General features: G+C 42.5%; 1 protein-coding gene and 2 long non-coding RNA genes across 7 annotated transcripts in view; 2 read left to right on the top strand and 1 right to left on the bottom strand.

Annotated features, from left to right (window-relative positions):
• The window catches only part of MAP3K20 (mitogen-activated protein kinase kinase kinase 20), a 178667-nt gene that overhangs the window by 28783 nt on the left and 124596 nt on the right, over nt 1–25288 (bottom strand). For 4 of the 5 annotated variants that reach the window (XM_045066830.1, XM_045066827.1, XM_045066828.1 and 1 more), the window contains 5 exons: nt 24664–24770; nt 17535–17670; nt 5578–5622; nt 3647–3677; nt 3413–3552 (listed from right to left, as the gene is read on the bottom strand). In XM_045066830.1, coding sequence (XP_044922765.1) covers nt 3413–3552; nt 3647–3677; nt 5578–5622; nt 17535–17670; nt 24664–24770 — 459 coding nt within the window. Of the gene's footprint in view, nt 1–3412; nt 3553–3646; nt 3678–5577; nt 5623–8212; nt 13825–17534; nt 17671–24663; nt 24771–25288 lie in introns of those variants that run through there. The other variant, XM_045066832.1, reaches the window with a different exon arrangement.
• Nucleotides 3517–8129, top strand: LOC106004986. Its single transcript, XR_006602524.1, has 3 exons — nt 3517–3628; nt 7449–7579; nt 7721–8129. It is a non-coding gene; the product is annotated as an uncharacterized LOC106004986 (long non-coding RNA).
• On the top strand, nt 16834–24667 carry LOC123387995. The gene is made up of 6 exons (XR_006602523.1): nt 16834–17243; nt 19936–20109; nt 20370–20621; nt 21028–21286; nt 23272–23599; nt 24292–24667. It is a non-coding gene; the product is annotated as an uncharacterized LOC123387995 (long non-coding RNA).

Genomic DNA, 25288 nt, shown 5'->3' on the forward strand with positions numbered 1-25288 from the left:
GCAAGCTTCCAACATCCCTTCCCTTTAACCTTTCTCTGTCATAGAAGCTTATTTGTTAGACATACCCATGACCCCGCTGAGTTTAGTGGAGCGTCACATGTTGGCCGAGCCCCCCATGCATGGCCAGTAACACATCCATGCTTTGGGCATTTAGGCGGACTTCTGCGACTCCCCTCTCTGGAGAGTCTTCATGTCCATATGCCTTCTCATCCTTGAGTTCCACGGCGGTCTGGGGTATCCCCATGGATAACTGGCCTGCTCCTTTAGGAGCTCAAGGCAGACACTCTACTTCACGAGCCAGGTACACTGCCCTGACCCCCTCCTGACTTTTTCTCTATGTGTGTGTTTCTTGGCTTCTCTGCAGCATTAGACTATGGTTCTATAAAGCTTTCGACCTTTGATGTCTGTGACACCATTCTCTCCTCCTCTTCCTACTTCCTGGGTGGGCATCCCTCTTGTCCTCCTGCCCAGGTTCCTGTGACCTCTCCTTGCGACAGCCTTCCTTCCTGAAGGCACATGGACCATCAGACAGAGACAGCATCCCAGCCTAAGACTATGTGGTCGGGCGTGTACGTGGGCTGTGCTTTCCTTTTTATTTATCAAGGTGAAATTCACTATCATTAAATTAACCATTTTGAAGTGTGCTCCATCAGCAGTGTTTTGTAGCTTCCCTGTGCTGTGCAGTCCTCCCTTCTGTCTAGTTCCAAAATGTCTGGGGACCCTGTGCTCATTCATAGTCACTCCCCATTCCCTCCTCCACCCAGTCCCTGGCAACCACTAGTCGATTTTCCGTCTCAATGAATTTACCTATTTTCTGGATATTTCACATAAATGGAATCCTATAACATGTGACCTTTGGTGACCTTCACCCCACAGGGCAGTTTTGAGGTCATTCATTCCATGTCGCAGTGTGTGTTCACTATGCTCTCCTCCTCGAGCATGCAAACCGATCTCTTCCTCGTGGAATCGCTTCCTTTCTCTGTTCCCATTTTCATGACACCAGCTAGGCCTTATTATTTTGTGTCATAACCTCTGAACTGGTCTTTCAAAATCCAGCCTCTCCTTTCTAATCTACTCCACAACTTCCAGAAGCAAAGTTTTAAAACATGTCAGATCTCAAAACTTCCAGTACTCCCCAGAGCGGGTCAAACGCCAGACCCCTGGCCGGAAGCCCTGAGCTGTCTAGGGTCTGGCCTTGCCTCCCCCTGGCTTCTGGGGCCTGAGGCCTCCCCAACCAAGTGAGGCTTCCATCAGACAGAGTCCCCTCTTACTCTTTGCATCAGACCTGTTTTTTTCTGTTCCCTTATACTCTCTTCTGTATCTTTCTCTCTTAACTCCTTATTCTGTCTGGATTCTTGTTCTTGCCTTTCCTGCTCCTGTCTACATTTCAAATTCTGCCCTTCTCCAAGATCCAGCTCAAAGGTCCACCCCACTCCAGGTCCAGCCCACTCTCGCCGTCCCCCACCACCAACCCCCCCCCCCCCCAAGCAGAGGGAGAGAATAGCTCCTTTGCTCCCAACTTTCAAGGCTCTTCTGAGAAGTTGTATGTACATGTTTTCTCTCTTCTCTGGGACGTACAGTCCTTGAGGGCAGATTCTTCTCTGTATATGCACAGGCCCAGACTTGCAGTGAGTACATGTTCCCAGATTTTGCTGAATAATAATAAGTTTGGACATCGCTTGCCCTAATGATACCAGCCAGCATGGAGGGGGCACTTTGTCCTAGGCCAGCTCGGGATATTTAAATCACTATGGTTTTGTGATGTACAGCTTCCCTACCCGCTTTCCTCGTGACAGCTCCTTAAGGAAATGTTGGGTTCTTTATCAAAGACAGCAGAGGGGAAGGGGATGTGGGAGCATCTTATCTGTCTTCTGCCAAATAGGACAAGATTTACCACATTGCTCTGTTGGAACCCTAAAATTTCTCTGCACCAGAGAAAATAATTTTTTCCTACTGCAGCCCACGTAAGCCAGCTCAGCTTTTCAAGATGGACGTGCCCACAGCCAGAGGTCAAGATTAAATTACTTGCCAGCCATTGCGATGTATGTTTAGGCATGAGGTTTCCTACCCATATCCTAAGGGGGAAAAGATAGTGAGGTTAAGGCTAAGGCATCACCCAGCCAGTGCTGAGGGGCTGTGAAGATATTCCTTGTATGGGTCCATGGCCCATGAACAGAGGTAGATGGGTTCTCCTTGGACCTCAGGGGGATTTCTTTGAAAAGGCCACATTGGTGGCTCTAACTGAAGTAAAGGGAAAAGTAGTTATGTAGGTAGAGACTTGGCGAGATGTGGATTTGGCTAAGAAGCTGCTTTTATTTTTTTTTTATTTTTATTTTTAAAAACATTTCCTTCTTTGATTTCTCTTCTTTCCAACCTGTGCCCACTCCTCCATCCGCCCACACTGGGATTGAGGAAGTTCAGGGAAAAAACTGATTTTATCCTGAGATCTCTCTTGAAACAGACCTCTGACTAATAACAATGTCCACACAGATGCCAGCAATTATCTGGTTTGAGTAACTAAAGAGCAAGACACAACAGATCTGGTTGCTAAACTACAAAAAATAATAATAAAGGCAACAGCAACAGGAACAGGTTTAGCTTTGCAACTGTTCAAGACTACGGTGTGAGGGGACATGTTAGGATTTCCTGAGAAATCGAAGGACAAATTTCCCACGTGGTGGTGTCAGGTGCAGGTCAGAATTACAGACGCGGCGAACCGAAGGCCTGTCCCCATGACGTGAGGTGCTATGGTGGCTTCACCTTTGCCCAGTCTGTGGACAGATCCAGTGTCTTTAGGGACTCCCAGTGGGTACCTAGCCCTCCTGGGCTTAAATGAAGTCACCTCCTTGTCTGCTGGGTGGAGGGCCGTTCTGCAGGCACCCCACCGCCATGTGTCCAGTCCTGGCACACAGCATTCTCCCATTCTGCCTTTCCACCGGCGGTGCCTTACCCCCCGAACACCCCCTCCCCCCGCATCCCCTTCACCACAGATTCAAGCTTGCTTGTCCTTCAGCTCTCCTCCTTAACTTCTCTGCAGCTGACTTCCCTCAGCCAACCTCACGCCTCCTTTGTGGCATTTCCTACAGCTGTCATTTGATCTTTCTTGCATGATTAACACCTACCTATCTTTTCTAGTAGACTGGAGATTTCTGGAGGCCCTGGAGTGATATGTGGGTGTATCTAGGGGACTTCTGCTGTGCCCAGTGTTAAGCCTTTTTTTGATGTTGGACTATGAGGAGGGGGTAGGGGGTCCCATGGGGACGGCAGCTAGTTACCAGCTGGCGTGTAAGTATTTCAGTACTGCTAGAGCCCGTGCGTTCGTGGGTGTATCCTCAGCCCCTGACACAGGGTCTGCTACGGGGTGGGGGCTCAGTAAGCATCATTGACCAACTGTCCTCCCTCTCTGAGGTACCTTCAGGTGAATGATGTGCCCCTTGGAGACAATGCCCATGTCTTTCAAGTCTTCTTCCTCCAGGAGCAGCAGTCGCTTTCCTGTGATGTTGTTTTCCTTGAACAGGCTTGCATATATGCTCATCTCCGCTGAAGAGTCCCCTGAAGGGATCAGAAGGCAGAACAGCATTAGATGAAGTCCTGTCCAGAGCAAAGTTAACTGCATGAATTAAGAAGGGTAAGTTATTCCACTTGCCTTTTCTGACGAGCTGCTGAACCCAAAAATACTGTGAAAGAGAGGACATACATGGTTTTCAAGATTCACAAGTGCTCAGTGGCAAGCCGTCACAGTAAAACACACTTTCAGTCGATTAAAATAACTAATTTTGTACCGTAATTTTCTGACTCACCCACAAAGGGAGAACAAAAGACATTTGTTTTATGGTTTTAAAACTTTAAGCTTTCAAGGAGGAGAAAGCCCTCCTCGTGGAAGCCTTCGGACACTTAAGGGAATGTTGGTTTTCCTCCTTATTTGGGAAATTAAAAAAAAATTCTTTAAAAAGGCTCTTACTTATAATGATTTTTCTCTTCCCCTGCTGGTGGTCCCTGGGGTTGCCAAGGGGTACTGGTGTACCCGGGAACTGTATGAGGAACAGGGACTGCACAGCAGTGGACAGAAGGACTGGGCAGAATGTGCCCTTTGTTCTAGGCCTGGTCAGGAAGTAGCTGCGTGGCCCAAGACAAGTTACAGCTGGGAGCTTCCTGTGTAGAAAGAAGTTGGACCCAGTGACCCTCAGTCCTTAAATTTCCCTTGGCACGTGTTTACTGGTAGCCTCTCACATAGATGGAAGGGAGGCCAGACCCAGTCCCAGCAATTCTCTGGGGAGCCCTTGACCCTGGGATTTTATTTACATGGCTTGAAAACCATTCGACCTCAGAGCAAAGACTAAAAATAACTGTTAGAGCTTACTGCTTTTTCCCCCCTCTCTCGCTGTGTCTCTCTCTGTCAAATAAGATCTATCTATCTTATCTACCTATCTATATATAAAATAAAAACTTTCTTCTCAAATGAGATGGGCCAGCTTTGCAGCTGGAGATAAAGAGATTCTATCCAGGCCCATGAATAAAGGAGATCCTAAGTTGTTTTTCCTTGTTAAGCAGGGCCGGTGGGAACTTTACAGTCGATGAGGCCCGAGGAATGGGAAGAAGTAGAGGCAAGTGGCGCCAGGTTTTCTCACCCTGTACTATAAGCCAAAGAAGTTAGCTTGTATCAAAAGCAGTTTTACTTTACCAGAATGCCATAGGCAGGAAGGAGAACGCCCCAGTCCAGGAACCAGGTTGAGTTAAGTAAACAGACCTTCCCAAGAGTTTCTGGTAGTGAGCTTGCACGCTGTGGCCTCGGGTCTATTCCCTGGGCCGGGGACTTGCTAAGGCTGGCATTACCGCTGCTTTTCATATGCGGATACCTGAAGCATATACAGGGGACCTGAACGGACATAAGCCCCTGGGGTCTCTGATCAAGAATCCTCTGGACCTTTCACTAAAGAAACAGCGAGATGCAACAGCCTAAGAAGGATTGCCCCTCAGGGTTTCTACCCACATGTAAGGTCTAGAACTTCCTTTGGACTGAAATAATCTGTCCTTGTCCTCTGGCTCCAGCTGCAGAGAATGTCTGGGCGCTCATGGCCATTCCTCCTTGGGAAGGCCAGAGTAAAGATGGACCTGTCACTTCCAAACAGGCCTGAGGTAGGAAGGAAACCCAGTTCAGCAGAATCCCAGCTAGCACTGCCTTTACCAGATCTTTCTCCGCTGTGGTTCAAGTCCATCCCTGGTATTTTAGGAAAACTTAAGATCGATTTTTTTTTTTTTTTTCACATATGTTCACTTGGTATCCTGGATCACTCCTGTAACGTTGTCATTGGTATTCACGATCGTATTCTGGAATACCTTTCAGAGCAAATAGGGAGGTGGAATCCTCTTGTAAGATTTGAAGAGATACTTGCTTTGCTCTTGAGGCCTTATTTTAAATCATTACTGCATTAAAAATAGAAAAACAAGGAATTTGTCAACTTCTCCTAGTGCGACTTTCCTAAGGCCCAGACCCCTCTGGCTGCATTTGTGACTTGTGGACGAATGTCTGAACCACCTGCCCGGGGCCAAACTAGGCGTTAACAGAAGCCAGCTTACCACGTCGTCTTCAGTCCATGAGCCAATCTCAAAGGAGGGCAGCAGCTGCATGGGAAATATGAATGCAGTGAAAAACAAAAGCAATATTATCCTTGTCCTTTTGGTTTATCCCTTGTCTTCCCATCTTAGCTTTTGGCCGCTGCTCTGGCTGGGTTCCTCCTGCAGGTTACGTTCAATGGGAAGCCCCTTTCCTGACTTTATGGGGAATTTCGCAGTGCTTCAAGCATCGTGCCCACAGAAGCCAACCGCGGGCACCAGCTTCTTCTCTGTAACAACTCCTTGCCCTTGGTGAGCTGTGGCAGTGGGACCGTAGATCTTGAGAGTGTCCTCTCTTGGTACTTGGCACACACACCTCCCGCAACAGGCCTTGGCAGTTAAGGAGTTTCTGACGTTTGCCAGATACCAGAGCCTCCTTTGAAATTCCTAGTCAACATGGGGATCATATGATCATTAAGGAAAATTCCAAAGCAACCAACCCCTTGGTGATCAGATGACTTGCATGCTTCTTCTTACAGGAGAATTTCTAAGTGGTTAAGCAAATGACTTGCATTAACCAAATATTAGGACCCATGGATGAAAAAGGACAAGTGAGATGGGACTCTGTCCCAAGAAACCCAGGGTGCAGAGTTTGCTGTAATGAAAACTCAACTAACCTCCCTGTTAAGTGTAGACACGAAAGGCATCTCTGCAAAAGAACTTTAGCCTGCATCATTTTCAAAGCTAGAGAGCTTCTTGCTTGAATAGATGCCCGTGGCCACAGCCTAAATGAGACATGCCTACATGATCTGAAAAAAACTGGTGTGTCCTGTGTCTTGCATGAAAAAATCTGCCACAGCCATTAGCCTTAACTAACTTACCTTACCAGAATGGTTGGATTTCTCATAACATGGCAGTGTCTTGCAACCTTTGTTAAAATATTTTTTTGTGAATGAGTTGAAAAAAGTTGCATTTGGTTGCTTTTACTATTACTCTAAAAATCAGAGGGTGGGTGAGTTAATCCTTCTAATCTGCAAATATTTTGAACTCACATGCTCTAATCCCAGCTAGGAACAGTATGCCCCTCCCTTCCAGCAGCTTTTAATTTAATGGGGGTGAAACAAATATGGATTATAGATGGAGGAGTTCAAGGCTGCCTTCGTGCCGGTTCACTTGGTGCCCGGCAGTGCCTGCCATACGATCCTGGGTACATTTTTGTTGAACCATGTTGCTGAATGAATACGACTGCGAGGTACAGTAACTAAAATGCTCAATTCTCTGGTACAGAATTCAGTGCCTGTGGATTTACCAGGGAAAAGCGAGGGTTTCACAGACTAAGGTGGGGGGAACGGAAGGCAGGGTGGGTTGAGCTGGGTACTACAGGGCAAGGAACAGAGAAGTTACTCTGGGTGAGGAGAAGCAAGAAGTCGAAACAGTGGTGTAGGGGACAGGAAGGGAGGAAGGAAGGTGGGCACATTTGCCTTACCGGAGCACTGGATGTGATGGAGGATAAAGGAAAATACTTAACAGCTTTGCTTAAAATGCTTAAAATTCTCTCTGGCAGTGGTCAAAATCTCTAGGGAGCTAAGTAGATTATAAAAAAAAAAAAAAAAAAAAGAAAAAGAACCCAAACCCGAAAGTTATAATATATTTGAATGCGTAGGGTTTGAATATTACGCTAAGTGGCAAGCATAGAAATCACTGCTATTCTGTATGTACCCAGGTGCCCTCGCTCCCTCAGGATTGCCCCTCTCCTCCTCTGAAATACTTGACATATGTTGGAATCGTCACAGGCACTCACCTGCTTCAAGGATGCAGAAAGGAAAATGACTTGAAGAAAATCTAAAACTGAATTTGATCACAGAAAATATATGACAGGTCTTACATCTTCACAGGGCAGCTGAATACAGCTGCAGAAACGTGTCATTCCCTTTGCCTATCACGGAAACCGATGTGAAATAAGGAACTTCTCCGAAGAGTTCGAGGACCAACAGACTGAGTTACAGAACTATTTCCCTGCATCAAGGTTAGCCGCTCTGGGGAGTGGGGGGATGTGTCGTGTTTTGTTTGTATACAGTCCCTGAATGGTGTGCTAAACAAAATAGGTAAATAAGTATTTCTTAAATAAAAGTTGTATGTCACTACTAATCAAAACTAATATATTTAGTTTTAGGGTCCAAAGGAGAAGGGAAGAGTTCTGAGAGTGGCTGAAGATGACTCCAAGAGGGAAAGGCATAGATTCGGTTTGCTAACCCCTCCGGCAGGACTCCTGCCCCAGGCTGGCAGAAATCAGTGAGGGGAAGGCAGGAGCCAGGCACTGCTTCAAGACGGTTTGAATTTGGGAAAACCGGGGGTAAGAGTTAATGATCTCCAGCCACATCGTGGTTTACCATTTCCTTTATGCTCTCTGTACCTTCTTAGCATGTGTCTGCTGTAGGGTGAGCTTTAAGATTTTCATTCTTTGGGGATTTAAAAAAAAAAAAAAAAAAACACCTCGTGACTGTCCTGTCACTCGACCGATTCGTTACTTACACCCAACTGATTTCAGGAGAGAAAATCTCATATTTGTGTGCATGTGTGTGACAGTGATGCCTTCCAAGGATGTTAGGAATCCAATCTAACAAAGATCGGATATACACAGCAACACATAACAAAGGGATTTACTGTCAAAACGTTTATTGCAAAATGGAGTCTTAAAACAAAGAAAAGCAGAGAAAAGTTCACATCAAAATGAAATGTATGACACCAACTTAGATTTCCGAATACATTGTGGACTCCGTGCTGGAATATCAAATTCCAACTACGAAATCGATATCTGAGTCGTCTTACCACACATGAGTGAAACGGAATCTTCCATACAAACATTATACACGATATTTGGCATAGGATTTGCTCAGAATAACATTGTAATTGAATAGTTGAGGAAAAAAGGTTTTGTTAAAAAAAAAAAAAAGTGATAATGCCATCCTCTATTCAAAGCGCACACTCAGTATAAATATTTTCTATTATTTAGTACAAAATTTGTTCAAAGAGTGCAAAAGCAGTTTGTGCAGTGTACTGTACCTGACGTTAAAAGATAAACTATTCTGCACATTATATAAAATAATTAAGGTAGGTGCTGAAAATGCTAGTTGTAAAGTCAGTAATCACATGCCCAAAAGCTCCCCGCCCCTCCTCAGGTCACAGAATGCAATTCGGCTGAGCCCGAGGGGAACCCTGCTAGCTCTCGGCTTCCCTGGTGCACACTCGTTTTCCATGGCAGAAATGCTACTATTTGCAGGCTATGCCACAATCTAGAGAACAGACCAGATTCTTCTCTCTGGCCAGGCTTAAAGCCAGAACAGGTAAACAGCCTGACTCCAAAGCCGCAAAAGGTGCCTGATTATAGAAAAATGATGCCCTATTACGAACGTGGTGTGGTGAGACACTGCTGGTTGTTAACAGGCCCGCAACGAGTCTAGTGTTAGCAAAAACCCAAAAAAGTATCAATGTTGAACTCCGAATAGCTTTTCTAATGAGCTTGTACGAAACGCTCCCTACTCCAGAGAGCGCGCCGAGGACTGAAGTTCTGTACATCCCAGAGAAGTCACGCCAGCTCTCTGCCGCACCTCGCCTCCCATTCCTTGACTTTAATGGGGATCCGTTTTGAATAGCTCACCGGTTGCTTAGGTCTAACAAATCTGCTGCCTGTTAGAAATCACTGGCTGAACGCTGGCCCTCAGCCTTTCCGGAGCATCCCAAACAAGGGTACTCTATGCCTTCAACCCCTTCCCCTGGGTTAAGTATAAAATATTAAAATGTGATTTTCCTTCAACAGAAGGCCCTTTTAAATTAACCTGACTGCTCTGCAGGACTGAAGCTTCCTCAGGGATGTGTTTCTGTTTTATTTATTTTGGGTTAGTGTGATAGAGGAGAGTGAGCCCCTCCCCTAGGTACATTTTGCTGTTTTATGACGTTTCCACCAGGGGAAAGAAACCATTTTTCCACAAGTGGGGATTTAAGATAAATGTCCCCAACCTATATAATTCAGATTGTACAGTAGCTGTCATTTTGAAACTGCGTCTTTTGAGTCGAGCAAGTTTGTTTAGGGGCAGGGTAGGGGCAGGGTGGGGGGGGGGATGAGTTGGAGAACTGAAACTGTCAGGGTTAGCAAGTTTCTCAGTGGGGGGAGGGGCACTGCTGTTGGTACTGTGGGTGGAGCTGCCCAGGGGTGCTGGGCACTCAACCGCACCCCTGGTCCCTGTGAGGACCCAAACTCTGCCCCAGCACTTGCAAACACCATTAGGGGTCCCAGATGAGAGTGGCCGGCAGGATGTTCTCAAATTCTGTATGATCGGCTTTCTGAATACAGAAAAAAAGACTAATTATATTCTCAGTTGTAGGACTCTGACGATATTACCACAGAGTTTCAATTATTATTTTGAATCTCTCAATTTCTTAGGGTTTCTTTATTCTCTTTATAAATGTACGTTCTTGTAAGTCAGGTAATTGGAAATACATCCAGCAGCAAGAATTTGCCATTTCAAAAACTGATCTGAAAAGTGAATTAGAGGCAGCACAATTAACATCGTCTTTAGAAATTCTATGTAATAAACAGTTCTTTTAAGAAGTGATAAAACTAATAATAGAGTCTAAAGATCTTCTAAATCATCTTTACAGATAGAGTGAGACCACTTTTAAATTCTGTTTATATGATTCAGATTTTAGGGATGTTCAAACCCACAGAAAGACACTGATTTGGAACAAGAGAGTAAAATAATGCCATGTGGTAGTTACAGTAGAATTCCAAGTGGAGAACAATTTTAAGCTTCTCACTGAAGCTTTCAATTCTGCTGTATCCTAAACCAATGAGGTTTCTTTTTGGTAGAGTACTGAGCTACAGCCATCCTGGGGGATACTGGTGAGGAAAGTGACAGCACTTGAGAGATTTTACTCTCAAGTTTTTACTTCAAGGTTTTACTGTGAGTAAGTATTGAAAATTAAGTATTGAAAATTCGTGGCATTTCGGTACTTCTGAAGAAGTATTTGTTATAGTCTTCTTTCATCTCAATTTTTTTATTGTTAAAAAAATTTTTTTATTGGGAACTATTACCTCATTAATGGTAAAACCTTAGTCTGAGTATAGCGTCCTATTACCTTTCTCTTTTGCCCTAATTGGCTACTTTCATGAAGGCACCGAAATTTTATGTGTAATTATAATAGGCTTATATGTAAATGAAGAAAAATGTCAGTTTCCTTCTATTCCTATCTATTTATGTGTTCTAATTTTGTTGACGATGATTCTTAACTGAGAGGGTTTACATTCTTACGTGAAGTGCACAGATCCCAAAATTCACAGAGATCCTCTTACCAGTGCAGCCTTCTCTGCCCACACTGTCCACTCCGTGGCACTCCCCCATGTGTCATCCTCTTTCCCCGCTCCCCTTCTCAGCATGCACTTGTCAACCGTTTAGGTACTAATAAGGCATTTGTTTTGTTTATGTCAGGCTCTGCGGACATGGATGTCCTGTAGTGCAAGCATGGCCCCCTTGCTGTGCCCTGGAACTTGTTCCAGGCACAGACAGGGGCCTCAGTGAGTATCCGTGGAACAGATGACTTTCTCTTTACCCCAAAAGATGGGCAAGAGGCTTTTAAACTGCTTCCTCTTTGGTTCTCTCCTTCAGGTTGCTGGACCACAGTGACTCCGATGTGCCCTGAAGTCAAGAGTTGAAAACCAGCCCTCTGCCCTGCTTCCAGAGGTTCTGTTTGAGGGCCTCAGCTTGAGGGAGGGAGCACTGCTCTGCTGAGCATAGCCAGGATGCCTTTACGTGTTCGTGCCTGGGCACCGCCAGCACCGCTCGTGGTGCTACCATGTAGGCTCCTAGGGCACCCATCTTCTAGGGGAAAGGTCTGCCTATCCGTTGTTTTTACCTAGTCTGTGGGTGGTGGAAGAGTCTGCCGATTCCTCAGCTGCGTAGTCTTCAAAGAGCAACAGATTAAATTTGTTTATATGGTTTACATTCTAGGAGTGTTCTCTTCTACCTTTCCTGCAAGCCATTCACTTTAACTTCCATTTCCTGTGACTCAACAAGCATGACTTGAGATTGATGTTTAGTTCTCCAGGTTACTGTAACTACTTATTTTTTTTTAGCAACTTTTCGCTGGCTAACACTGACTGACCACTTGCTATGGGCCTGGTACTGTGTTCATAAAACACACACACTGTGTTACATACATTATTTCACTTAATCCTCACAACAGTCCTTTGAAGTGGGTCCTGTTATTATTCCCATGTCAAAAATGAACAGACACACAGAGGCTAAATAATTTTTAACAGATTGCACAGCCGTTTTAAATCCTAATTTGACTCCAGATTCTTCTCTTTATCACTCTGGTATATAGGCTATGCTACATTTCACACCCAGAACATTTTAATGGTTATTTTTCTCCAAACAAAGCTGGCACAGCGTACTGATCATTCTGTGATATTTTTCAGCTGTTAATAGGGATTAGAAGCATGTCATGTTTCAAATTTTGAGAAGCTTTTTATGACTGAATATACTTGGAAATAGTATTAGTAATATCTGTGATGATATACTTTCTTAAATTTCCCATAAAAAGAACCATCAGAAGTATTTTAGTGTAATAGTCAAATGAATGGCACTTTTTTCCAATATAGGCTGAAAAAAAGTTTTTGTGCCTTGGCCTTTTTCTGTGTGTGTGTGTGTGTACACACACACACACACACACAGTGTTTTGTAGTTTTTTTTTTAATCAGTGTTTTATAGTTTAAACAAACTTTGACAAATATAACATTCTGAGACTATTACTCTGGCGAACTAGGTTTTCGGAGAGACACCTACATTTACTTCTGTTTAACACTGGCATGGCTGAGTCAGGGTTAAAAAAAAAAAAAAAAAAGACCACTCTGGAAGGCTGGATTTGATATAAAAAGGACCCTTCATCCTATACTTCTGACTCAGTAAGTATAACTTATCCTTGCCATTGCTTTCATAATCTTTAGTTCCCTCTTTAAAACCTCTCTACATATATCTAGAACCCACGATGCTCCTTTCCCACTGGGGGTGCAGAGCGGGTCTGTGTCCCCACTTGATATCAGCTTGCAAGCAGCCCTTTAAGACCATCTCTTTCTCCTTTTAGAAACTAAGCCTCAGATGACAGTGTTGTTCAGAAGCTTCCAGGGCTAGCACTGGTATGAAAGCCTGCAACATCTGCTGTTGGCTTCAAATGAGAGTATTTCTTCTTCTAGTGTATTACTGAGAACATTTCTCAGGTTTTACTGTGAGTAGTTGTGCCATTAAGTATTGAAAATTCGTGGCATTTCGGTATTTCTGAAGAAGTATTTGTTATAGTCTTCTTTCATCTCAATTTTTTTAATTGTTAGATTTTGTAGTCATTATCAATTATTTCTGACAGTGCAGTGTATTGCCATAAGAAAAAAAATGTAGTGTGTTACAGGAAAATCAGTGTCAGAGAAGAATTAGGAGGTAAGAGTGCTTTTTCAAAATGTAAGTCTTCTTAAGCAATTAAATAAATGAAATCAAATCAAATACAAACATTAAAGTATTTGTTTAAAAAAAGCTACAATGTAATTAGTTAAAACTACTATATTGTAATAAAATCACAGATTTCTATAATCAGGCACCACATTTGCTGACTCATTAAATATACCTTTCTGCTTTAATTCCCCCACTAACCCCCCATTTTTCTGTAAGCAGGGGGAAAAAAAAAAAGTAAAATCATTCAAGAAATGACTGTCATAGAAATGTGATTGGCCTAAAAATTCAGTGCTCAGTTTTCTACTTCCTTACTGGTTTTTGTACAGGCTGAGATAGCAAGTTTCTTTCATTTTCCCACACATTTTCCATTTTATTATTTTGCTTTCTGCTTTCATTCACTATTATTATCCATGTCATTATCCTCATCACCGTCATCATCATCATCATCGTCACCTTCTGACAAGTCAAAATCACTGAACCCCAGGGCCATGTTGACCTTCTTCCCCCTTCTCTTAGATGTGGTTTTGGAAGAATTCTGCTTGGCTTGCATGTTTATCTGCATCCCAGAATGCAGCACAGCTCCTGCTTTGTTCATTGAGAAGATATCCCCAAAGCCCATCAGCATCATGGCCTGCAGACTTTGGTTCATGCCATGGCCCTCCCCGTTACTTGCTGCTGTGATCTGACATGACATCTCTGCACTGTTTGACTCCTCTGTCTTAGATTCAAAGTAAGACTCCTCAGACATTCTTGCAGCAAGAGGCAAGAGAAGCTATCATGAGGGAAGAAAGGACAGAAGTAAAAAGAGAAATTAGGACCAATTTAAATAAAGCAAACAGATACCACAAAATTAGTGGGTGCTGCACAGAAGGTAAATGATTAGTGAAACAAATGAATGTAGGGAATTACTAGAGAATTTATTTAATGACACGTTTGGCTTCAGCGTATTTGCCATAATTTATAAATGACAGAGTAAATCACAACCAAAAGTTTGCAAAGCATCACAACAGGCCAAATTTCACATGGGAAGGAAGTTCCGAGTTTTAAGCTCTCATTTCACTTGAAAGTAGTTTTGAGGACTGCGCTTAATTTTTCCCAATTTCACTTTCACGGAGACATTTAGCTAACTATTAAATTAAAAAAGAAATTAAGTAGAGATTAAATCTCAAGTAAAAAAAAAAAAAATCAAGAAACCTTGTACCAAAGAATAAAGCTTAGAGGAAGTAGGAGAACAGTTCGGTAGTCAATACCCTTCTACGGAAATCTAGGCCATTAATCTCCCTTTTTATCTAGATTACTATCTGAATCTAAACTAAAAACAAGTCTAGAATTCACTGGTTTCCATTATAATTTATTACAGCCAGATGTAATACTGGTTATTCAACTTATGACATAGTTCATTTGTGAACAAATTCTAGATGTCTCTAATACTTAAGTATAAATAAGTATGTAAATACAGATGACAACTGGGAGGAGAGGAAATTAGTATTAATTTAAACTGTTACCTTTTGCTTTATTCTCTAAGCGTCCTTTTAGCAGAATTTGTTTTCTAGGAATTGCCCCTCTCACATCTATTTTCTACCTTATATAATTATTTTGGACAGCTAACCTGTTCCCATAAGTGTTGATCATATTTCAGAGCTAGAACTGGCATGATCTAAAAAGGGTTACTACCTCTTCTTTTGAGGAATAAGCAATTGAGGCTTATATTTTTGGTGTTGCTTAAATATTGGTAACTTTATGATAAAAAATGTACAAGTAACATATGGGGTAAGTAACCGTAACATCCTGGATGTAAGTACACATTTTAAGGCCAATTTCCTAATTTTTAAACTGGAGTTTTCAGGGGGGGGGTTGTTTTTGTTTTTGTTTTTTGAAGTGATCTCTACACCGACTGTGGGGCTTGAACTCATGACCCCGAGATCAAGAGTGGCATCCTCCTCCAACTGCGCCAACCAGGCGCCCCCTGGAGTTGAGCTTTTAAAAAAAGTTATCTTACTCTATTAGGAAAAGATTGCCAGAGTTGTTAGCTCATGAAGAATTTCACATGCTTCAGCTAAAAAGTACCAGTTATATGGAAGAAAAGAATTGCTTTAGCTCCTTTAACACCGGAAACAGGATATTACTTTCCTTGCAGTCAAACTTCCCAGCTTTTCAGATTTGTTTTCAATTGTTAGATTTTCTTAGGGAGCACTTTCTTCCTGATTTATTTTATTATTTCATGGGTCCTTCCTCACATTATGTTAAGTTCTCAACACAGATGTCTCTCAAATAAGTTTTTATTTTGAATAGCAATAAAATTTCTACATCAAGCTATAACAATCATTAAAAAAAACCACTGTCCGAAATTTTGTAGGGAGAATTCATCTGCCCAGATGATTTCAACTAGTTTTTTAATTTCAGGAAGGAAAACAGCATCCTTCCTTGAAATAAATCCAATAATTCCATCTTTTATGAAGTTACATAAATGTTAAACTTTCATAATTAAGATGAGGCTACATATATACAGGAAGACTAAGCCTCCAGCTACTTCCTTTTAAAAAGGCTTATTTTATCTTTCTCTCAGAAACCTCATTTAAAGTCAACTAGAAACTGATGTAAGGATGAAAGAAAATACCTACTTAGAAAACACCTGAGCACAAACTTTCTTTCCTTCAGAAATACCAGCTCTAAGCAGAAGAGACATTAAAAGCAAATACTGTAAGAAAGAAAACTTAGCCCTCAAAGGTTAAAAAAAAAAAAAGTGGGGAAGAAAATCTCTGAGATCATGCTTCATGCTGTCCATTGTTAGATGGTAGCCTTCGAAGCAGTTCCTTTACAGAAAGTTTTCTGGAGTTAAAATGCAAGCATACAACCTACTGAGCACTCCTACGGTCTCATTATTTATTACACAACTATGTTACTAAGAGCAATAGTGTGTGCAAGGCAGCCCATGATTTCTTAGCAAAACTAATGCCAATAAACCAAAGAAAGATTCTAAGGCAGACTGTAATAGGTAGTTTAGAGTATTTTTCTGACAATGCTACATTTAGAAGGAGTCAAGACATGCAGTGCTTTAGAGCTTAAGATTTCAATGTACTTAAAAAAAAAAAAAAACACCTCTGAGCCTTGAGAAGACCACCACAGTCCTGCCTCTCCTCAGCTGGGGAAGAAACTTGGGGGAGAAGCCGTGCTCCTCACAGACCCTGAGGGCGATGCTTTCTGAGTCCGCCAGTTGGGACCAATTCAACCAGAACAGGAGACTTCCTTCCACTTCCTTCTTGAGAGGCAAGTTAAATTCACTGAACTTATAAATTGTGATACCTTTTAATGTCCCATGGCAGTTTTGTGTAGCAATTCAGTCCTTACTTTGGAAATCCCTGCACAGCCAAAGTCATTTTGGGAAAAAGTTAAATCTGATAATAAACAGTTAACTTCACTGTGTTTTCGTTTTGTGGATATCAGGTTGCTTCTCCACATGAATTGGAAAAGGAGGCAAAACTATTTTATTCTTTAGACACTGGAAAATACTTTGCAACTGGGCACTGGCTGCTTAATGAAGATTAAGGCTTTTAAAAATAGGAAAGCTTTTTAAAGATCACCAAGTGAAGGGCATTTAAGTATCTTTTTTGTGTGACTGCCACAGCAACTATCAAAAATGAATTTAAAATACATAACAAGTTTACCTCTAATCTCACCATTACTTGTGATTTGAAAGTGGACAAAACTCCCCATTAAAAACCCTGAAAAAACCAATGATAAACTTAATTCCTAAAATGATAAATCATTCAAAATAGGGAAGAATCCTAAAAATTTGATTAGACTTTAATATATCATGGCAAGATGTAGGCACAAGCTCAATATATACCTAGTGAATTCCTTAAAAAGAATTTTTATTTTCCTCTCAGCAGAAGACTTGGAAGAAAACCAAGGTATTTCCTAAGTGTAGTAAATACTGGAGGCTTGTCTCAAGGGAAGTCTTTTTCCAATCTTTTGCTGCCATGATTAGAACACTAAATCAAGCAAGGAATATTAATGCTTGTCACTTATATGTCACTAAATTTGCTTTTTTTTAGGAGGAAGATTTGGTTAAGTTCTGCCACATCAAAACTCTTAGACAGCTAGCTGCCTCAGCGTTATGTTTATTAATTACTGATGGACTCCATGGAGTTAATCAGCCTTTAGGCACACGCTCTGGGGATCTAACAGATGGTATGAAAATATACTGCATTTTATTTTTGTAATCCTAACGTACAAACACACTGACAATAACAGTTCTAACAGAAATGGGCTAAGCTTTTCTTTTACATTTCTGGCCTTTTGTTAATTGAAATTAGATCTGTGTGCTACTTGAGTGTAAACACAGCCCCTTTCCCATGCAGGCAGGAGGCAGGAAGTGAGAAGGTGGCAGTGGGGAGGGGGCCAGGGGAGGGCGGCCATGCTGCCCCGCTAGGCTATAGCTTCTAAGTGGGGGGACTGAGCCACCCTGTTGGGAGCACTCACCGGGGTGTTGGACTGCTCTGTCAGCTTTTGCTCCCACATCCTCAGACGTCTTTCCCGTTCTTTGAGCTCCTGCTCTTTACAGCTGAGGTCCCGTTCGAGTTTCTTCAGCCTCTCGAGAGTTGCCTCAATTTCGCACCTGCATGGGGATGACTGGTTTAAGTCTCAGCTTTGCACCACGAGTTACTGAACACATAGTGGCTCATCAGAATGCTTAATGTAAAACGTTAACATTTGCACTTTTATTTTTCACCAGTTTTGAGATGTAGTGGACCTCTGTCACTGCAGAAGTTTCAGGTGTAGAGCAGACTAGTTTGACTTACATATACTGTGAAACGATGACGCTGTAGATTCCGTGAGCGTCCATCATCTCATACAGAGAAAGCAAAAAAAGAAAAATATTCTTGTGACCAGACTCTTAAGATTGACTCTCTAAACAACTGTCACGTGTATACTATATAAGACTGCAGTCATCATGCTGTACGTTACATTCCTTGGACTTAACGGATCTCGTGACTAGAAGTCACAAGACCACCTTCCTCCTATATGCTCCCCCCTCAACGGCTGGTGACTGGAAATCTGATCCTTTTTCTCTGTGAGGTTGGGAAAACTCGAGCTTCGAAACCAAACTTCTCTTCTTCAGAGAAGAAGAGATCTGTGGCATCCTGCAAAAACAGGGGATTTCTAGTTTGGGAAAAGAAGTTCAAGAGACTTCCTTACCGAAGCACCGAAGACCCACCCACCGTAGAGCCTGAGCTGCAGGGCTGCACCTGGTTTAGCTACTCAGTGAACGCTGACATTCACGTAGCCCTTTGCAGCTTGGAAAGCACTATCACACAGCATCTCATCTTATTCTTGTAACAACCCCGAGAAACAGGCACTAACAGAGATGGGGAAAATGATACTCAGGTTAGGCGACCCTCATCACTTCGCCAGTAAATGCACGTTCGCCGGTTCCCTGGCTGGGCACCTCAGTCGGCAGATTAACTGACCCAGTTTCCTCAGCCGTAGGGGGTGATGATTATCTTACATCAGGGTTCCCCACTTGCCTGATCCTAGTAACTACCTGGGCAGCTTGTTAATAAATATACAACAAAAAACACAGATTCCAAGGACCACTTCTTTAGAGCTCAGGATTCAATCGGGCTGGGTGGGGCCCAGGAATTTCCATTACTTAATAAAAGACTGAGGTAACTTTTATAACCAGGCAAGTGTGGGCCAAATGAACTCTAAGAGCCTTTCGAAGTCTAATCATTTTTTTTGGAAGTTCCCTCTTTAGTCTCTATAGGCCGATCACGCTCACCCCTTAGAGCATGTCCAGTTCTAGGAACCCTCCTTTGTAGGAAGTGAACTGTTGACATCGCTGAGCACAAGCTGTCTTCTTCCTTCAGAGCTGTCACAGTGTGTAAGTCTCAGTTACGCTCTGAGAGCTGGAAGTTCCTTCCCTTGGCTTTCCGAAAGGCCTGGAAGCAGCTGACGGCTGGAGGGCAGCTGGTGCCACGGGGGGACCCTGACTGGAAGGTACTGCGCCAGACCGAAGTTAGTGGGTACATGTAACCCAAATATGCTTTTTTAGCTCCAGGGAAGATTAGAATATATGGCCATCTTATTCCAACGCCCTTGTGGATGAGAACTAAATGGAAACCAAAAAGCTGTGGGCATTAACTGGCAAGATCCAACACAGCGAACAGCTACTGAGGGGGGTCTGACCTGGGCCTGGCACTTTGCCTCCCTGATTGTCTGAAAGGCACACCTCAGAGCCAGGGAGGTAGCAGTGAGCGTAAAAGCATCGGCTGTCAACACCCAGCCCTTTCCCTGGTGCCATTTGAAAACAACAGAACTACAGAAGTAGAGTCACACTACATACCCTGAAGAAAGGCACTAAATCAGCAATCTTTCAGAACCGTGACTGTCCTAAAATCCACATTTTATATTTCTGGGTATTTCTGACAAGAATATTATGCACATTCACAGATGAGTTTCTGTTTATTTTCCAAATGGAGGACTGAGAGAGAAGAATCACTGTGGAAAACCTTAGGTAAAACTTCTGTAACAAAGGAAGGAAGGATGAGCCCCCTGGCCGAGAAAAGGAGAGGGTCAGAGGGTGACAGGAGGAGGCAGCAGAGCCTGGTGCACTCCGGGGCAGAGGGCCAGGGTCTTCTGTCTGCAGTGCTCTGCCTGGCCACCCGCACCCCTGCCAGAGAGACGGAGCGTGTTCAGGCTCTGTTTGATCAAGGTCCTCGGCCAACACATTTGAGTTCACTCGGAATTTAAGCCAAGTTTCAGCTCTGGGAGCCGACTGTGATTTTGAGCCCTTCTGGAAAACAACTGTTAAGTAAGCTGAAAGCTGGGACAGGAAAAACCAAACACTGACTAAAATGTGCTTCCTCAACCCTCTCTTCAGGCTCAGCGCCTCCAGCACCAGCTCCCCTGGGCAGCCTGCATCGGCAGGGAGTGTTGGATGCCAAGCAAACCTCAGGAGGGCAATGTGACAGCTGTCCCCTTATGGTTCCCTGGTTGCCCAGGCATTGTTTTGCGTCAAATGCATCTGTTGATGTACCTATATTGCCTTCTATAAGTAAGTAAAAGCATTTTAGTTGATAAAAAATATTTTTTCTTAATCCAGATCCAACTGAGGTTGACTTCCTCTAGTATCAGTTTTCCATATGCCAAAAGCAGGGAATGAACTGCAATTACCTTTAGAGGTCAATTTGTAAAAACAGCCATATTAGATAGGACGATAAATAGATAATATGTATAGTAGTGTTATATATAAAATGATTTGTGCAGTTATCCAAATCGTAGATTACATTTTTGGATCTGTTTTTTGTTTTTAAGGCATGCCACAGTGAGAATGTTCTGATCACCAAGGAGGAATACAACCAGCAAATACTCTGCCAAGAGCCCCAGCTCTGAATGCGCCGTCCCAGCACCACACAGCTCGCTTAGTACGGATTACCACAGGTCTGTCGACAGTCACACGAGGCCATGAAAATTGCAAACATGACCAACAGGGTGACACACTTCCTGTTCATAATACTCACCGCTGTTATTGCTAATAAGTCAGTAAAAGGAGCAAGAAGCTAAAAGGTAAGATGAAGAGATGACTTTCCTAGCATCTGTTAGGTCAAAAGAGAAAACATAGCTTAGGTGGCTTTTAATAACCTAGTTTAAAAAACAGCTTTAAGAAGAATAATTTAATTCTCTAGACAGGGTGTCTCATTGGGTCTATGTGTGAGGAAACTGTACCAGAAAGCGAGCGTTTGCCAGAAACACCAGATTTCCTACACAAGCTTTTGACTCTAGTCACATGGTTTCTGACACCAGACAAAAGTCAGGGGAAAGACAACAGTCTGGATGTGTCATTCCTAGAAGTATCCAGTTGATCTGACAAAGCATTTAATTCTTTCCGGTATGTAGCACAGAGTGGGATAGATGGTTTGCCTTAATCATGACCTAAACAGTCATGCTCTGTCGTATTTCTCTTCATTCAAAGGAGTCAAGTGAACTCTTCGTGCTAATGAGTGGAAAGCTTGGCCCTGGCCACAGGTCTGGGAACAGCGCTGCACAGACTGTGTGCCACGGCGGGCCTATGGGACCATACCAAATGGGTACCAGCCCCGGCTCTGTCTTACATGGAGTGTTTTGAGACAGGTGACCCAACCTGTCAAGACCCTAGATTGTGCATCTGTGATAAAAGTTCGGATTGCCATGTGGATTATACAGGATGATCCAGATAACAGTACAAGTGTCTGGTAAGAGTATAATGAATGACAGCTGTGTGTGTTGTTATTCTAATTAATATTAGTATTATTATCTCCTATGTTTTTAACCAATTGCCAGGTTCACTTAGAACAGCCCTGTGACTTCTCAGACTGGTTTAATGGTTCAAGTAAAGAGAGGTGTTCCCTCACCAGCTCTCAGGATTAACTAGTTCCCTAGAGATGGCCAAGGAGGAAGCCAGCGAGGCAACTGTTGGCTTTTTTCTAAAATACATTAATGTTATTTTCCTCAGCTTTTCATTGTGAAGCATTTAAAAAATGTATTATTCAACTTCCAGGTTTGTAGGACAGAAAGCTATCCAAAGAGAAACCACTCTCTCGTAATTTCATTATCCAGTGGGAACACTGGCCTTTTGATACTTTCCTCTACGTGCACATACCATATACACATAACATGTTTATTTTACAAAAAAAAATGGAATCATTCCAGTCATACTGGACCCTCGTCTCTATTTTTAAATCATCTGTCAGGTCCGTATTATCACGAATGGCCCCACCTATTCTGTATATGGAGCTATCATCAGTTTTTAAAACCATAAAACCCACAAAAACCCAAAAATCTTTTATTGCACTTTATGCCATTCTCATTTGCATTTCTAGATGGCGCCGGGCTAGTAAGCGGGTGTCCATACATTCTTGTACAACCTTTCCATTTATTTTCCTAGGAATAAAATGGTAGTGGTGGTGGGGTCTGAAAGGTAGTATTTTCACCAGCAACATATTAGAAAGCCTATAATGCTGGCTATTTTCATAATGTATATCTTTGCCAGTCTGAGAAATGAATTATGTTCTCTTACAGTTACTGGACTAGTGAGTGAGGTTAACTGTTTTTCCTATGTTTATTGGCCATTTGATTCCACCTTTTGTGAAATGCCTTTCATGTCCTTTAGAATGAGATTATAATTAAAATGTTATTTTAAAGACAGCAACTCCGTCTACTATAGTGGTTTTCAAAGTGTGATCTGGGGACCCATGAGAGCTTTTCAAAGGATTCAAAAGGTTAAACTGGTTTTCAGAATAACATTAAGACATGATGTGCCTTTTCTACTCTCATTCTCTCACAAGTATACAGACTTCCAGAAGCATGATAAGTGGCAAAGCCGCTGGCTGAACGTAGAGGCAGGATGTATTGTTTCTTAAATGAATCAATAACTACATATTTATGCTTTTTTCCCCATTCTCATTTTGAGTGTGGTAAATGTTGACAGATATAATTTATTGAAACAAAAGCTCTGTGTAGCTCTCACTAATTTTTCAGACTGTGATGGGAGTCCCGAGACCAAAAACTTTTAGACCTGCTGAGCTACTGTACAGGGGGAAATAGATTGTACAGCAGTTTATGATGGGTATTGCTTTTGACCATATGCAGCTTCTACATTTTTATATAGAAAACTCCTCCCTATATTCTGATATACAGTATCTGAGACACTGTACCTCAAGGATATCAATAGTAAGGTTAAAATCCCACCGGTCTTTTGGAGAACAGACCAAACAGCATCTCCTCAGGAAATCCTTTTATTACCTTGTCTGACTAGATGAGATTTCATGGTTGTATAGTCTCAGATATCCAGTACTTCTCTGTCATCACACGTATCAAAATAGTCATGAAATGTCACTTGTATATTTATATTTCATAGTTTACATTAGACACTCAGATCCGTGCTGGGCTGTTCTGCTCATCGCCACAGCACAGCCCAAGAACCTGGTGCTCCAGCAGAGGTTCCGGGACCACCTGAGTGAATGAACGTCAGAAGCACACTTGGCATAGTCAACAGATTAGCTTACATATTTCTATTCCCTTGTGTGATACCATAATGTCTTTTAGTATTATTATCACTGTGCTGTTTCCTGCCCCTAGTATTTATTGAGCCACTGCTGTGTTCAAGGCACATTCTAGATGCTGCGGGTGTAGTAACGAGCATAAGAAAGAGAAATTATCTGACCTTTTTACATTTCAGCCAGCAAGACACAGATTAAACAACCAACTACGGTTGCTCATTCACTCCAACAGCAGTTGCGGCTCTGAAGGAGATGGTCCCAGGGCACATAAAGTGGAACCTCATCCATCTCGGGGCGGAAACACTTCCTTAAAGACATGTTATTTCAGTGGCTATCTGATGAATAGGAGCCCGGTTGGATGTGGGTGTCAGGAGTGGTATGCTGCTGAAAGGGATGACTTTTATATAGAAGAAAATGCATTTGCAAGGACTCTGATCGAGGAAGAAATACACAACTGTTGAGGGACCAGAAGCCAGAGATTAAGAGGCAGAACTATATGCTCTTAAGGTAAGATTGCTGAGGTCAGAATACAGAGGGTCTCCTGAGTCTCGTGAAGGGTTGGCCTTTGTATAGAGTAATCCCTGACACGGATTTAAAAGAGGAGTCATGTGTTAGACTTGCACTGGCCTCTTCCTGCAGGAAACAACATTATTACATGCTTTGTTAATTATTTAAGTCCAGAACAAAACCCATCATACCTACACTCAAGCAGACAGTATGACTTTTGTTTCCCTAAAAAAAAAAAAAAATTCATTTAACTCACTGGTCCTGGATAGAGATTTCAAAAGTATAAAAATAAATCAGATTAATGTGAAACGCAAACAGAAAGCCCAAGGAAATGTCTAGTAACAGGAGTAACCACCACCATCATTTCCAGAGTGCATGCAGTATTCACCGGGCAACAGCAGGTGGCGTAAGGCATCGTGTTACCGCTGTGGCTCTCCGGAGCAGAGATAAGTTACTTAAATCTCTGCTGAGTCAGGGAGGAATAATGTCAGCTCCCAAACATGCTATTTATATTCCTGCAGCACGTGACCTGGCTCAACGGTCGCATCCCAGGCTTGCTTCTTCTACTCACACAATACAATTCTCTCATTACTGAGTTTGTTTTACACTTGACAAAATTTAATAGGATTTATAGCATCAAAAGTTTTCTTTTAAAAGTGTTTTTATAGTCTGCCTACCCCCTCCATCAACAGATACAGCCCTCTGCAAATCCCTGGGCAAACAGTATTTTTATTTCCACTGGAGAGACGCCAAGACTCCCTAACACAGAGCGTGTGGTACAGAGAAATGTCTGGTGACTGTCTTTTGTCTCAGAAGATGTGATTTCAATATTCTTTCCAAATACTGAGATGGATGATAAGGCAACAAGCTTTGAAGATTGCTGTTTTGTTTACATATGAATGGGAGGCCTTATTAGATGTCCAAAAAAATTGAGCATAAAAAGCAAACAAAACTCTGTGCTTAGAAGTCAGTACTGTCCTCAAGTTCACTGGTTCTCTTCTGCAGTGAAGCTGGTCACAGTCCTTCAAAGCCAGAGACCATGACTCAGAACGGGGCTTACTCACCTCCACTCTGCCTTGTTGTGCAGGAATGAGTTACACTGGTCGGGAAGGTTCGTGTCATTTGACATGGACTCCAGAATCGAAATGATTTGCTTAAAAGATGGCCGTTTCTGAGGAAGAGAAAAGAATCACTCGTTGGGACTTAAAGTAAGTCTTGAAGAGAAAATCCATAAACACAACAATAAGCTGGATGCACAACAAATAAAACGGCACGCAGTGTCCTGAGTCAGAGTACGGCTGTCAGACCACTCAGGCTGAAGGGGACCATATTCCTAATTTTCAATAAATTATTTCTAAGAACAGAGGCAGATGTCATTTTTCTATTGTGTGGCCTAACGGTGGAATAAGTACAGGTTTTCTCCAGGTGAGGAAAGTAGGAGTTCTCTCTTGGGTATGATGAAGGACTCCTAAAAGGGAAAGGCAAGTCCTTTAAAAACCCAGGGATACAGCAAGTTTAGTAAAAGTTAACGGCGGAGTCTGGGTGGGAGGTATTCATTATAAAATTCTTTCAACTTTTCTGTAGGTTTCAATTTCTTAGAATGAAATGATGGAGAAAACCCTAGTTAATGTTATGAGAACTAACAAAATTGCCTCAACCACTTGCTCAGAGAGAAATTCCCCAGTTTTC

This window comes from Mustela putorius, unplaced genomic scaffold (assembly GCF_011764305.1).
Source record: "Mustela putorius furo isolate JIRA1106 unplaced genomic scaffold, ASM1176430v1.1 tig00003869_pilon_pilon_pilon, whole genome shotgun sequence".
NCBI lineage: Eukaryota > Metazoa > Chordata > Mammalia > Carnivora > Mustelidae > Mustela > Mustela putorius.